The 16,019-nt window shown below is 42.8% G+C and overlaps 1 protein-coding gene across 3 annotated transcripts in view; it reads right to left on the reverse strand.

Moving 5' to 3' along the window:
• The window catches only part of PGAP1 (post-GPI attachment to proteins inositol deacylase 1), a 94,241-nt gene that overhangs the window by 11,762 nt on the left and 66,460 nt on the right, over window positions 1–16,019 (reverse strand). Inside the window, exons 26-27 of one of the 3 annotated variants that reach the window (XM_084780915.1) lie at window positions 14,395–14,499; window positions 11,584–12,925 (exon numbers count right to left, since the gene is read on the reverse strand). The exons of the other annotated variants lie outside the window; for them this stretch is intronic. Coding sequence (XP_084637041.1) covers window positions 12,787–12,925; window positions 14,395–14,499 — 244 coding nt within the window. The 3' untranslated portion in view covers window positions 11,584–12,786. Of the gene's footprint in view, window positions 1–11,583; window positions 12,926–14,394; window positions 14,500–16,019 lie in introns of those variants that run through there. 3 annotated transcript variants of the gene reach the window in all.

A 16,019-nucleotide genomic window follows, 5' to 3' on the forward strand; every position in this document is an offset into this window, starting at 1 on the left:
TATATTTGATGTTGGCCTCAAGCTCATTATTTGTTCAAGGATGACCTTTACTATGTTATATGGATTTATTTTAAAAATATAAACCTATATTGCATTTGTGAAATAATACCATTTATCATGATTTAGTATTTCCTCTATATGGCACTGGATTTGATTTTCTAGTTTATGATTAATATAACACATATATATTAACAAAAGGTATTTGCCAATATTTCTTGTAATTTCTGTCATAGCGTACCTGAAGCACAGTGCATGCTTGCACATGTGCAGAAGAACTTTATCACCTGAGCCATTTACCAGCTCCCAAACACCATCTTCCCAGGAAGCTTTAATTTTTAATGAAAACCAACTTATCAACTTTCTTGTGATCTGTGCTTCAGGGCCAATTTAATATTTTAAAATTTCTATTTTAAAAGTGCCTATTAGCAGTTTAGCTAGGCTTCTTTGTATTAATATTTTAGGGTTTGCACTGAGGATAATAATCTATAATTTCATACAAATGCATAATTACAAGTAGTAATCCTTTGGAATTAGCTAAGGTTAATGAAAGTACATATTTCTCTATTATGTGAAACTCAAATATACACAAAAGGAAAGAAAATAAAATGCAAGACCTCCTGTACTTACAGCTCAGCTCCAACAATTTACAGCACAGCCCAGTTTTCTTAAAGACATCATTGACTTTTTAGAGTCTGAAATTTGGAGTATCTTGAGTCATTATTATGAGATTTTACTAAAAGTACTTGACGGTTAATTAGTTAAGGAACAGAGAGATGGCTCAGTGCTAAAGGCACTTGCACAATTATAGTGACCTGCGTTAGATCCCGGATCCCCTGTGAGGGTGGGTGGATTAAGAGAACTAACTCCACAAAGTTGTTTTCTCACCTCTACATGCGTACCCTGACACATCTGTCTCCCACATCACACACACACACAGACACACACACAAGCATGCACACACACACAAGCTCGCACACACTCACACACACACACACACACACACACACACACACACACACAAGAGAGGGAATGCAAAGCATACAAAGTAACTCATATGAACAAGTGGGGCTCTTTGCCAGGGGGCGATCTATTTACGGAAGCTGTGTCAGCTAGTCATAGAAGGCTCTAGAATGAAACTCGTCCAGATTTAAAACTGGGCTGTCCTGCAGCACTGTTTCTGGAGTCGCCATGGAGCAGGCGAGCAGAGAGTGGAGGGATGGAAGGAAACACAGCTCCTGTTTAGAGCATCTACTGTGTCGGATGCATGTGCAGGATGAGCTAAGGTGGCACAGCGGGACTGCGACTGGATGGCCCCAGCTGTGGTCCACAGACAGGACAGATGTGGGCGCAATGCGCTATGCTGACTCAGTGGTTCATTGAGTGGGCCAGCCTGTCTGGCCTGGTGAATCATTCCCCATTTCCCAGGAACATAATGTCAGAGCCACAGAGCGGGACATTAATTCTGAAAAGTGACAGAAAGAGCAAAAGGAAATCTGGTAGAACATTGGAAACACTGCCCACCCCGCCCACCGAGGCGAGCGGGATAATGAGTATGGTCAGAAAGGATTTCAGCGGAGGAGAAGGTGAAACCAACTAATAGTACACGCTGCACCTCTGCAGCCGAGGACCTTCTCCTCGGATAATCACAGCTAATCTGGCTTGGACTCTGCTACGAGCAAATTGCTTAACTCCTCTACGCCTATTTCTTTCTTGTAAGACTCATCCTGCTCCTTTCTTCTTTACAAAAATAAAACGAGGCACCGAATGACTCTGGCATGAATTCTGGTACGAAGGGAACTCAAATGACCATTCAAGGGAAAAGGACAAGAAAAGGAGGTCTCTATAGATGCCACAGTCATCTAGGTTTTGTCAAAAGGGCTCAAGTGTTTAGTTTTCTCGTGGTTTATTTCCTTTCCCTCAAAACTGGAGCACTGAGGAAGGAGCTAGTGGCATTTGGTACTGAAAGAACTAACTGCATTACAGTCTCATGAGAAGTAATTTACTTTTCTCCTTTTTCCCTCTTCCTCCTCTTTCCATCTGCTCCCCATCCTTCACCTTTTTTCCCCCAATAGAGTCCCAGTGGGTAGCCCAGGGACCTTAATGTTCCTCGCGGTGTCTGGGATTTCCGGTGTGTGCCACCACACCCCACTGAGGTAACCTCTTTTTAAAAGTTACCATAAAGCTGTAAGGTGCGGCAACGAATGAAGAAGGCTCACTCCCTTTCTTGTATGGAAGGCCTTGGGGATTCTAGGACATAAGTTAGGCCATTTGCTGGCTGCACTGACAGAGATGTCAACCATGCTTGTGATCTCTCGACGTCACAGAACCAGGCCAGGGTCCAGATCGAAACTTCACCGACTGGCTTTCACAGAGGCTTCTCAAACTTCAGCGTGACAAGAACGTCCCCAAAGCAGCCCACTGGTTTCATTTCTGCCTCCCTTATCCAGCAGATCATGACTGAGGCCATGACAGCACTGGCCTACTCCAAGAAGGTGCCAGTCCTTAGATGTCGATAACAGCAATTTAGGGTGCAGAGAGCCAGCATCGCTGCACCTTGGGGGGTCCCCCCTTCTCGGAGAAGAAAGAGGGGAGGAAGGGGAGGGGACATGAGGGTGAGACTGGGAGGAGAGGAGGGAGGGGGCTGAAAGCAGGTATGAAGTGATTAAATAATTAATAATAATAATAATAATAATAATAATAATAATAATAATAATAATACTCAGGAATGTGATCGAGTTTCCATGTGACTTGGCTTCTTGGGCAGAGGAAACCAATGCCTATAAAGACATTGTCACACAGCTCTTTCAAGGCCCCTTTCCAGAACCATGTTTACATTTGAAACAGAATCCCAGAGCCATCTGCTTACATTCCAAAGGACTGTAACAGGGAACACTGGCTCCTCAGGAGGTGGAGGCAGGGGCATCGTTTATACATACTGCCAGATCCATCAGTCAGTTCCTTTCATGTGTAAAGCAAACGGAAATTTCTCTTTGCACATTCAGGGTCTGTCTGGGATCTCCTCACATTGCCTTCAGGGGAGATGATAGCGGAGGAAACTGACATCACGTTGCTTTAAAGTAATAACAGTGCCTGATCTAGAAGCCTGATTTTTTAAAAAGATAACCGGAACCATACCTTTCATTTTCCACAAGTTTCAAAATGGATCAAAGACCTTAAGACCTGAAACACCGAAACTACTAGCGAAAAATAATTTCATACAGAGAAATCATTTCAAGATACTTACTGGTAAAAGCTTTCTGAACAGAAATCCAATAGCACGGGACCACAGTCCCAGGGACTGGCAAGTGGGACCACATGAAACTTTCTGCCTCATAGAGAAACTCTCAGTAAACAGCCTACAGAATGGTAGGAAATCTTTGGCAGCTATACTTTAAACAGGGAACCAATATCTAGAATACACAAAGAACTGAGAAAACCAAACCCCAAAACCTCAAAACCGATTACCAATAAATGGGCCAATGAAGTGAACAGAGTTCTCAAAAGAAGAAATACAAATGGCCAATCAGTAAGCGTAAAACTGTACAACATCCTTGGCCAGCACAAAAGGTAAATCAAAACCATCCTGTGACTCTATCTCATCCCGGTCAAAGCAGTTATCAAGAAGAGGACAGACACACAACACATACTGGGAAAGATACCGTAAAAGAACTCTTAGGTGAAAGAGCCCTCACGTGCTGCTGATGGGAGTGTAAAAGTCCTCCCCGACCCACTCCTCCACAGCCCCCATATACAGGTGTGCTAAGTGTGAGAGATGGTGGTTATGTGAATTGGCTTGTGTGATTGTTTCACAGTGAACTCATGTGTCAATCACATACACGGTCACTTTTTTTTTTTTTTTAAGTGCTGGTGATTGAAGCCTGGGCCTTTCAAGCATACTAGGCAAGTGTTCCATCACTGAGCCAGATTCCCCAGGCCCCCAATAGGATTGTATTTATACCTCAATAAAACCTCAAAAAGGAGGGGGTGAGTGGCTTGGATGAGAATGGCCCCCACAGTGATCTGCCTGCCTCTGCCTCTCTGAGTGCTGGGATTAATGGCTTTGGCCACCATGCCCGGCTATTATGCAATTTTAAAAAAAAGTTTATTTTGCCAGGCGTGGTGGTACGCACTTTAATGACAGCATTAACAATGCAGAGGGAGGCAAATCTCTGCGGCTTCTAGGCCAGCCTGGTCTACAGAGTTTCAGGCCAGTCAGGTTTACATAGTAAGACCTGCTCCCCTACACACACACACACACACACACACACACACACACACACACACACACACGTGCGCACACACACGTCCTGTGTACAGGCTCTTGTCACTGTGTAGGTACGTGGATAACTTGCCTGAGTTGGTCCTCTCCTTCTACTGTGTAGGTTCTGGCTGACTGAAGTCAGATTGTCAGGCCTGGAGGCTACTCCCTGTGCTCACTGAGCCGCTCCAGTGGGTCTGCACCCTATTTTTGAGACAGAGTCTCTGACTGAACTTGGAACTCCCTGATTCGGCTAGGTTGGCTGGCCAATGAGCTCCCAGGGATCCCGTGTGCATCTCCTGTCCCCCGGCACTGGGGTTACAGGCATGCACTGCCATCCCTAACTTCTCTTGGGTGCTGGTGTGTGTGCGCACATGCGCGTGCGCACACATGCGTCTTCACCCTTGCAAGGCAGACACTTTACCAACTGAGCAATCTCCTGTTGTTCTGGCTCTCATTCTTAAAACCTGACATTTTTTGGTCTGTGTAATAATATACACCATATTTGTATGGAAAGATAATGAATATTTACTCCTAGTTAGGGATGTTGATTAAAAAATACAAGAAACATGCCCCTCCCCCCCCCCCGGAAAAATAGCCTATCTTGTTTGACTTCTTCTATCCAATTCTATCCAAAATGAAGCCCCATTTAAGGCTTTCTTTTCTGAGACAACATCGCAGAGTACGAAAACCAGTAAACAATCTTTATACCAAACATGCTTATCCACCAAATTTATTTTTGAACATTCAGAACACCAGATTATGACAAATTAAAAACAAAGCACCAAAAATTGCTACACGTTAATACCTGAGCGGAGACTGAAGGCAAATAGTCACCTAATAAAAACTACATCGTAATGTCGAAACACAGGTAAGAACACTTACAACATTCTACAAAGTACAATACGTAGCACTTCCCCCCAAAATACAACCAGTTAAATGTAACAGTGTTAATTATACCATACCAAAAATACACAGAAATTTACACGCGTGTGTATTTAGTGCACTACACACTGCACAACACACTGGAGAAGAGCATGCATGTTCAGACGGGAAGGGCTGCACTGTGATCACTTCAGCACATACTTTACAACGGGCTCCTTGCACTAAGTGTTGTTACTATACACCTGACCTTATGGATGAGAATGAAATCAGCATAAAATACAGGGTTACTCTGCAGAGTCTCCCTCAGCAGCCACGAGGAGTTTGTGCTCTCAATGTTTAACAAAAGGCAAAAAACTGACATCAATTGAAAGCCACCCACCTGATTATATACTCTTGCCTAAATAACTTCTTTGTCAATCTAACCAGGCTTTAAAAAAAAGATGCATTGTCATTTCTATATATTTTTAAAGAGACTCTTATTTAAATTAAAAAAATTAACAGGAGTAGTGGAGGTGAGCTATGAGGAAAGAGTACATCTAAGTGTAGTCCCAAAAGTAACACATAAAAATAAACAACACACCGAGTACACAGAAATGTGGGCATCTTTGGGCAAAGAACATGATTATACTACAAATTGAGTAACTTGGACTTTAATGGAAATTGTGCTCATTACTTTAAATAAGCACATAAGGTGTAAGGCTTTACATTAAATTAAAAATAGAGGAACTAATTCTCCCTTGATACCATACAAATAATTAGGCAGTAAAGAACAAGGAAAGTGAAATAGTAATGCTTTTAAAAACTACATTGATCTGAGTATAGTCACTGGAAAATCATTACTGGGTTAATAACACTTACTTGAAAATATAAATGCAAGCCTCAGTCTGCCATAACACCGAGCACAAGTCTTAGAAGGAACTCATGTCTTTGATAAGATTATTATCAATAAGATAAAAATACATTTCAATTATTAAATTTTCCATATTCAGCAAGTTTAGAAACAAAGTGCTGTGACTACCCCTTAAAACATCCCCCGGAAACTTTAGCCAAACCTCCTTTGCCACATATATTCAGACTAAGTCAATTTTAAATTAAAATTAAAAAATCAAATAACAGAAAGCCCTGGAAATTATGAGAGGCCTCAAGAACAACAGCTGTGTAAACACTCAAGTTAAGTGTGGGTTGATTTGTACTTAAAACTTTTATTTCAACGACTTAAATGGACTTCAGATGAATTTGAGAAGGCTACCCATTGTAAAATATACAGTTACAACACTGTAGGGTATCGCTTTGTCATCTTAAGGCACAGTCTGCTTTATTCCCAAATAAGTCCAAGGTCACAGTGATGGAGAATATTCAGTTTTGGTTTGGTTTATTTTGGGCACGTTGCTACATTTATAGTTAGTCCTAAGTTTAAGAAACCACAGCGTCACTTCAAAAAATGATACATATCAGTTCCAAGTTTTAAAAAAATGGTAAGTATGCAACATGACTTTCTAATTTGGACACAATAAAAATGAAGATTTCTCTCCCGACCACAGAGCAGGGAGCAGGAGAATATTTGCACATGTACTCCAAGAACACCCACCTCTCAATGCACAGGGCCCGGTTACATTAAGGCCAGGCCCCTCCCACTGAGGCTACAGCCAGGACACACAGGACAGTGCGTCCTGAAGCCAGCTCTCATAAACCCGCTGTCTACTGTTCATTAGATAACCGCCACCCCATCAAAACCAAATATTTCAGTGTCTGCTTTTCTGCACTGTCTCTTCACTTGTGAGGCTAACTTATGAAAAACGTACCGACATTACTGCACTGTGGGGCAAAGAAACAGTACAAAATCGGAAGAAAAACTGAACTGAAACACCGAGATTTCCATGGCACTCCTACAAGGGGGAGCTAGAGTTCATGCAAACCCATGGGTGGCTTCTGTGCCTATTCTATTCCTAGGTTTGCCTAACACCATAACAGCGCCAGTGTTTTCCACTGAGATGTTCATGGTAAACAGTTTGCTTCGTTGTGCTATGCTAGGTTCTACTGGATGACCACTAGGGACTGAACGGAAACATACAGAAAACTAAAGGAACCCCACAGGGCACATTTCCGGGTATATAAACCCTACACTAAAAATGGGCTATTGAAAACAAGTTTAAGCCGGGGATTACGACCAATGATTACCAGTGAGTTCGTCTTTTCCTCAACAATGTAAAAAAAAAAAAAAAATAGACACAACAGAACACACTGTTCTAAAGCTTTGAACATTTTCAAAGGAAAAAAATAGTTTGGAATATGTTTTTTAATGATATCCCCATTTATTGTAAGTCCTAGATGAAAAATACTGGAAAGATTATGTTTGTTTTAAACCCAATATACTAAGAAAAGTTCACTGGCACCAATATGCAGAGGTACTGTACAGTTTCACTTAGATTTGGTGGCAAAGCATGTCTGCTAACCATGAGAATACTTACAGTTTCCAATACAGATTCTGCTAAGAAGAATTTAAATGTATATTTTTTTTCCTTAAAAAACGGATGTAAAAAGTCCAAGTATGAAACAGAATAAGTACACATGAAATACAAAATGCACACTGGCCATTAGGCTCTGGGGAAGTTTGTAGCGCTACAGGTATCTAGGAACTTTTGTCATAGTGACATCACTACCTTACAAATACTAAAAATCAAAAGAACATTTAAAATAGCATATGAGCTTTACAAAGTGGCTCCCTGTAGGTTTCCTAGACCAAGATTAGAACTCAGATATGCAAACCATATCTGCAAACCATGGTGTCTAATTAGTTGCACCAACTGATTAGACAACCAGTAGATAACAGCTTCCCACTGATATGCAGAACTGACGATGTGCGGAGTGATTACAGGACGATTCCCACTCAAGACGCCAGTGGCACAGAGAGTCATAGAAATTAACTGGTTCCTTAGTATTTCAGGTTTTTTTTTCTTTTTTGGCAGCGCAATATGCCAAGCACTTAAAAAAAAAAAAAACCTGTTTTCGATTTTACAATGATTACTCACAGACACGTTAATCAAGTGGTAGCTTTTGTGGTTGCCAACTTTGAAATCATATCTTCAACCTGGCTGCTCTGTTACGTTTCTAGTAGTAACAGCCTGCCTGGTTTCAGCACTTCCAAATCTTACTCTGGTCTCAAAACCAAGCTACAGAGTTCTGTGTTGTGCATCCACAGTAAGTCTCCCAAATGAATGTATGCATTCATAGCACACAGTTGGACTGCTGATCTGACTGTCATTCCCCATAATCCTATGAGAAGTGGAGCCCGTGAGGAACCAAGGGCTTCCGTATTTCCTCATGCACCAGTAAGCATTAAGTTGAAAGAGTGGATTATCACTTCCTGCTCAAACAGACTGCAACAAAATTCCAGCTCTCAATCTTGCAGCCTGGAGTGTGACTCCTAAGTTGACCTTACACGGTAAGCAGCTTTCCTGGAAGGAACTAACGTCACGGACACAGAAACTCTCATCGCTCCCTTTATTCCATCCAGCCAGTGTCACACTCCTCAAATGGACTGTGACCCTCAGTGCACTCCACAGAGTCTCCTGTTTCCTCTGACACATGAACTCACAAATCCTCCATAGAAAAATTTTAAAAAAGCAATCAACACAACCCTGGCTATTCATAGCCTTAGCAGACTTTTGGATTTTTTCCCCCCAAGTGATTATTTTAGAACTACTTCCTATGTGTTCAAAACGCAACATTCTAAGAGTTTGCCCCCAACCAAATAATGCATGGCCACGCACTAACTCGGGTCTGATGTCTAAGGAAGAACACAGGTCACCCAACTCCTCCTGTGATTCTGGAATCTACAGCCCTCACCTACCTCCTGGCATTGGTGGATCCCCACCTCTCAAACATATTTTGTGTTTTCTTGCGTGCGCATGCTTATTCCGTGTGTGCCCCTGTGTGTGGATACACACGCGGGTGCAGGGAGAGGTCAGAGGGCGAGGTCAGAGCTCAATGCGGGGTGTCTTCCTCTCAGTCGCGTTCCACCTTAGTTTTTGGGATGGGATCTTTCGCTGAACCTGCAGCTTTTCTATTTGGCTAGGCTGGATGACTGGCGGCCCCCAGAGATCACCTGGAATTGCAGGCACGCACCACTTAGCACAGTCTCTCATGTGGATCCTGGAACTCTACACTCAGGTCCTCACGCTCGCCCCGCAGGCGGGCACTTCGCTGTCTGAGCCATCTCTCCAGGCCTCCGCGTTCCCACACTCCTCCTGGAGCTTTGAGGAACCACTGAAAACTGAGCCCCACTTCCCTTCACTCCACTTTGGCATCATCCCTAAGAGGCATTTAAGAGGGTGGGGGAGGGGCTGAAATGAGCACATTGCGTGCCAAGCGAAAAGTCCAAAGGGTTGAAAAGAAGTATAGAGACTTGACAATAAATAAGACAGTCAGTCTTGTGCTACTTTGTGAGCGCTGTGAAGATGTGTCACAATGACGTGTGTGACAACATACTCAGCAGCGATGCTCACCAGGCCCACGTGCTGGGGTTGCTTCTCTTTCTTCACTGTCAAACTATATAGATACTACTATAGTTCACTCAAGAAAGGGTATCCATTTATAGTTATGAAATTCCATAACTAAAACATGAAAATGATTAAGAGGCTAATAATACATGATTAATATACATAATAGGGCAGCCTCAAAAATCAGTGTTACCCAACATCAACAGTTTCTTTAGAATCACTGTTACGAAAGTTTTCATTGTACTGAGATAACTAAGAAGAGTAAATTTTACTTACTTTTGGCATAAAATTTATCCAGACGATGTGTGTAACTCAATAGTTGAGAACATAATTAACATATACAGGCTTCCGATTCAGTGCCTGGTGTGTTCGTGTACACGCTGCACACACAACTGCAGTAGCCATTTCTATCTGACTATCAGGTCCAGGAGCTGGAGAGATGGCTTAGTTAAGAGTGCTTGCTGTTTTGGAGGATTTGAGTTTGGTTCCTAGCATCCGTGTCTGCCAACTCATAACCACCTGTAACTGCAGCGCTGGGGGAGCCACTGCCCCCTGCTGGCCGCAATGAGCACCTGCACACATGTGGGGACACACACACACACACACACACACACACACACACACACACACACACACGGACCTTTAAAAGATTATCAGGTCAAGATTATAGCAATAACTGTATGGAGGTGTCTCAAAATTACCAAGCACTCGATGTTCTTAAGTGTCTGGTGTATACCCAGTCTATTTACCAGCAAGAATCCAGTAGTTTAATATGCACAACATTTACTTTAAAAGCTAATTTCTTAAAAGTAAAATCAGAACAGTGGAACTTAAGATTTGCTGCATTAACCTCTTGCTTAGTTAATATTTGTATAAACATGAGATGTTGATATAAAAGAATTTTCCTTTCTTAAGGGATAGCAATATTCCTGATCAGATAGAGTCTACCTAGCTCTTTGTGTCTGAATGTTTGACGAAGGTTCTGTCAACGCACAGCCATATGTGTTCATGTGTGAGTGTGTATCTATCTGTGACAAATGGCCAAAAACCCAGACCATTGTTATCTGAAATATTTTGCTGGCATAAATAAGTCATCGGGCTTAGGAATAAGTACTTTCAGACAAAAAAAAAAAATGTGAACATCAGTGTGCATTAATACGTACTGCCCACGAGTAAACAACCAAACTTGCTATATCTTATTCATGGGCAGTGCTGACTGAGCAGTTAGGAGACTTTAGAGCTCAGAAAGAAATAATCATGGCTGTCAAAAAGTCTAAGACCAAGTACAGACGTGTGTTCAAACTAAGTATTCAGTTACCACCACGCTGAGATTTGTCTGTAATATCACCGGGCAGAGTGAGAGATGGCGAGTGTAGAGAGGCTGCACACGTCAAGCAAAATGTAAGCAAGTCTGTCCCTGTTTAGAAATGTGAGTGGTGTGCCATGAGGAAACTGCGTTATCTATCCACACACTCTCAGGCACTGAATAAACACGACGGCATAGTTAATTCCTTTTGACACCTCTGGAACAGGACACTAAACTGTCTGCCATGTCTAGCATAATGGCTCTCCTTTCAAAGTCTTAGTAAATGAAACTAGGAACACTTAGCAAGGATGAGGCCGGTCGAGACATCAGCGGAATCATACAAACTCACTAACCTCCCTGGGAATAATATGACCCTGTGACTAATGCTGAGAAAGGAAAGTTCCACTGAAGAACTCCCAGGGGAAACGAGGTGGGTTGCTAAAGTGACGGAAGCGGAAGCAGTCCTCTGGTTGGCAGTGTTTGCTGAGAGGCTGGGATAACGGGTGTGATCGCAGATAAGACGAAGCCTGGCTCGCTAAGAACCATTCCCGGGTGCCGAGAGGGACGTAGGTTCACTGACGCTGGGCGGCCCCAGGGAGAGGCACACATCTCAATGAAGGGCTCCAAGAAGCAGATCTGCCTCGGCTTGACTTTATTCTAACTGAAGGCGAAGAGCAACTATATTCTTCAGGCTCCCGACCTGGCTAAGATTGAACCATAATTGGAAATGAAAGAAAATGTTACCCTCCTCCCCCTGCACTGGCAAAACAGCATCCTAGGAGTCACCTCTCTCTGCAAATGAAGACTCCATCCTTAACTGAGTGCCGGGGGGAGGGGGGGGTCTGCAATCTCTTTAGGCAGTGTTCACACTGTCAGTACTAACGGAGTAACGGTTGCCTACTGTTCCTCCATTACTATACATATTTTTACATCAAGTGCAATATTATATTTATGTGGGCACCCCTCCTCCCCACTAGACAAAAGATAACGCAGACCCAGAGAGGTGTTCCGGCCTCTGGTACTTAGTCGCTGTGATCATCTGTCATGACTGGAGGCACTTTTGGCAACCGTTGGGGCAGGATTTAAACCTGGCGCAGAGGCCGTGCCAATGGAGAACCCGCAGGAGGACTCTTTTGGTAACAGATTTTTCGATGGATCTGTTGAATGCTTCTAATATTCACAAGGAATACCCAGTAAAATTCATATTGGAAGGCTCGGGGAATAGTCATTGCTTTGAAACTGAACTGCTATGCCTAACGAAAAAGTCTCCCTTTGATTTGAGGCTCTTTTTCAAAGACGGATCAGGCTGGGTTCACCCAGGCTGCCAAAAACTGAGCAATGACTCTTTAGTGACTATTTTACTTCTGAGAAAACAGTTGGGACTTTTAAACAATCTTTTAAGACTTACTTTGAATATGTAAGTTATACCAAATAGAAAACCCACTTTTTTTTTTTTTTTAAAGGAAAGCCTGGTGAAACTGGAAGTTTCACAGAGACTGCAAGCAACAGTGCATCTCTAGGGCCTCAGGAAGGTTCCTGGGGTGGCTGCTGCTGACCGCTCGCCAGTATGTACAGGAGTCCTGAAGACAGAGGCCACCACGTCCCTTCACCACCTTCTTCAGCTATGACAAGTACACACATTGATGCTACGTCACAAGATGAGTCATGCTGCAGCTACGTCCCCTCAAGCATTACAAAACTAATTTCCTATTTCCAATACTGTAAAAATAGACTTGTCTTCTGCAAAGGACCTCACTGTTGACGCCGGTGGGGCGGTGTGTTCGCGGTCTCCCTGGTCCTAAAGGCCTAGATCGTTTCCATCCCTCTTAGGTCCAGCTCTACATAAAGTTGCACAACGCATGGAATAAAAGGGGGATGACGACAAAACACGGAACCCTGTATAAGTGGGAGGAGCCGAAAGCAATCACACCAACAGCCAGAGGAAGTGGAAACTGCGAGGCAGTCTTCAGCAATTTACTGTAAAGAGACAGAGAAATACGAATTACTAGACAAACTATGTTGTGAGCCCAAAGGAAATATGCTAATCTTTAATACGGCTTTGGAAAGTTAATGGTATGTGTAATTTTTACTGGTATTTATTTACATTTTATTCATTTACTTATGGGTTTTCTGATCATCCTCTTATTTTTTTTTCTTTTTTTTTTTTTACTTGATGTATTGTTTTGATTTGTTTGAGACAAGAACTCAGTATGTAGCCTTGGGTGGCCTGAAACTTACTCTGTAGACCAGGCTAGCCTCAAACTCACAGAGACCTGCTTGTCTTTGCCTCCCAAATTCTGGGATTAAACTTGTACACCACCATTTCCAGCTCTTATTTTTGTTTTTTTTGAGATAAGGTTTTGCGATATATGACATGACCCATGCTGGCTTTGAACTCATGATCTCTAAATGCTGGGCTGATAGGAGTATGCCAAACCATCTGGCTTCTAAGCGATTTTAAATAATGTGATTTTTTTTTCTTGAGACAGGGTTTCTCTGTGTAGCCTTGGCTGTCCTGGGCTCGCTTTGTAGACCAGGCTAGCCTCAAACTCACAGAGATCTGCCTGCCTCTGCCTCCCAGAGTGCTGGGATTAGAGGCGTGCGCCAACACACCTGGCTCCAACGTGCTTAATTTAATACTACCTAAAACAACAAGAGCAAATTTTAAAAAGGAAGAAAAAAAAAAACAAAACCCAAACTAAGCAAACAGCAGGGGGAAGTACTGTTTTTCCAAGAAAAGAATCGTGGTAAAAACCCCCTTTGATTTCACTCTCAAAATGGAGAAACTGAGGCTAAGAGGGTAAGTCTATAAAACACAGAGCCATTAAATGGCCAAGTCAAGATTTGCTCTTATTTATCTGAGACATGGGCCAATGTAGCCCAGGCTGGCCATCAGCTCTATATAGCTGAGGATAACCTTGGCTTTGGGTTCTCTGGCTTTTCCCTCCCAGACGCTCAGAGCCCAGTCCTGCAGCAGCACTCTCCCAGCTGGGCCCGACACCAGAACAGCCTCAGGAGTCTCTGACTCGGCTGAAAGGGCTCCTAGTGCAAAGACCCATCTCAGACCCAAACACAAGCATAAAGGCTGACTCCATCCTAAGCCTTAAGCACCTATTACTCAGCTGATGCAGAAGGTCACTGTTTTAGCTACAGTTCCATCTTCTTACGTCACTCCTACATACTTTTGGAGAATAAAATCTTAGATTTCATATCATTTAAGAGTGAAATTTTAAAAGAAAAACTCATTATTTTCTAACAAAGCTCCTACAATTAAGAAAACAAGCACAATATATTTGCATATGAACTATACTTGCATGTACATGATAGTCGCCTTATGGCTTTACTTTTAGAAACAGTCAAATTAAATATGGATAAAGCGTAAGCTTCAAGAAATAAAAGCGCTAACACTCAGTAACAGACGGAAGAAATGACTTAAACCATTATACCTTGACTTTACTGAAGCCGTGTGAGTATTCCCAAGAATCGCTATAGCGGGAATAAGGAGAAATGCCAGGGGTTTGCAAGGGTCAGGATTAAGTTTAAAATAATACCTAGGATAAAAAGAAAACATTTACCAACAAAGCAGAACAGGCAGTTTTAAATGATCAGAATCAAATGAATTAATTTTCAAAAAAAAGCCCCAGTAACAAGACAGTCACAAGATGCTAGGCTGCTCATGAAGACACTAGTAACAATTCCCGCTCTTCAATCGCCCTCGCACTCGGGATTTTACACTGGGTATTATGCTCAGAAGCCTGAGGAAATAAAGACACTCATGCCTAACTAAAAGGCTCACACAGCTCTCTGAATAACAAACGACTTAAACTATGTTAGTTAAGATGGTCCTGTAGCAAAATAGATGATATGGAAGCTCGGCGTAAAGTAATTCTCCTAAGCTTTTAAAATTCATGGTTTCCTCACCTGCAGTCATTGGCAGAATTCCATAGCCACCGGGAATCTGGCTTTTTCCTCAACTCTGACTAAATTTGAACAAAATTCTGGATCTTGACTAAAATACGAACAAGAGAAGGACAGCAACATCAGGTAACCTTTGATTTTGTGTCCTAACTGGTTTTGATTTTTCAGCCTGGGGTGAGAGGGACCAACCACACGGCTGCTGAGCCGGGCAGCCAGGACAACAGGGTTAGGGTTAGGGACCACAAGGGATGGCCCTGGCAAGGGTGGGAGGGGACAGATAAACAGCAGCTAGGCCAGGCTGTGAAGTGTGCAGGCCCACCAGTCAGTGAGGGTCAAGCCTCACCGCGTATGAGTTTCTGAGCTCTGAACTCTGAGCCTGCTGTGGGCTGCCTCTGGAGCTGTCTCTCGGCCACATGAGGTTTGCTGGTGGGCAAGTCTGAGGGCTCTGAACTCAGGTCTGGAGGATCCTTTGATTTCCCCAGTTTCTTCCCTCCCCTGCTGGGCAGGGTCTGAAGGCACTGCTGAGCTCAGGAGGCAGAGTCTAGGTTCCCTGGATTTTCTGCCATACTTGCACTCAATAGAATCTCTATGCCTTAAGTGTGCCTATCCAAGTTAGAACATAGGACTCTGTTTGTTTTCCTCAAAGTAGGGAAGGGCCTTGGAAGCGAGTAGGACCCTTACTGGGCAAGCCACAGTGCTCGGCAGGCAAAGACATATTTCTGAAGGGCATGCAGCCTTGAGGAGGACCACATACCCTTAAAGCCACCTGGCCCTCAGCTGCATACAGCTCCAGATATGGTGGTACCAATAAACACTACCTGTTATGATCCTACACGTGGCGCATGCCAGTGTTAAAGGGAAAACCCCCTTAAATCTTTGAGATTTTTAACTGTTCATTTTGTTGTTCTTTTAGCTTTCCATTGTATTTTGTGTCATTTTTAACTTTCTTACATATTTTACTCCTTTTATCTTCATCTAATTGTATTCAATATTTTCTATTTTGTACTCAGATATTTCTGTGTTCCTTTCCTATCGCGCTCTTTGTTTTACTTATTTCTTCTCTCTTTCCTCTCACTCCATTATCACATTCCTTTGTTGAGATTTTTACCTTTGCTGACTTTCAACCTTATAGGTTATTACCTATAATTTTCAC

This window comes from Acomys minous, assembly GCF_964271855.1.
Source record: "Acomys minous genome assembly, chromosome: 4".
Lineage (NCBI taxonomy): Eukaryota > Metazoa > Chordata > Mammalia > Rodentia > Muridae > Acomys > Acomys minous.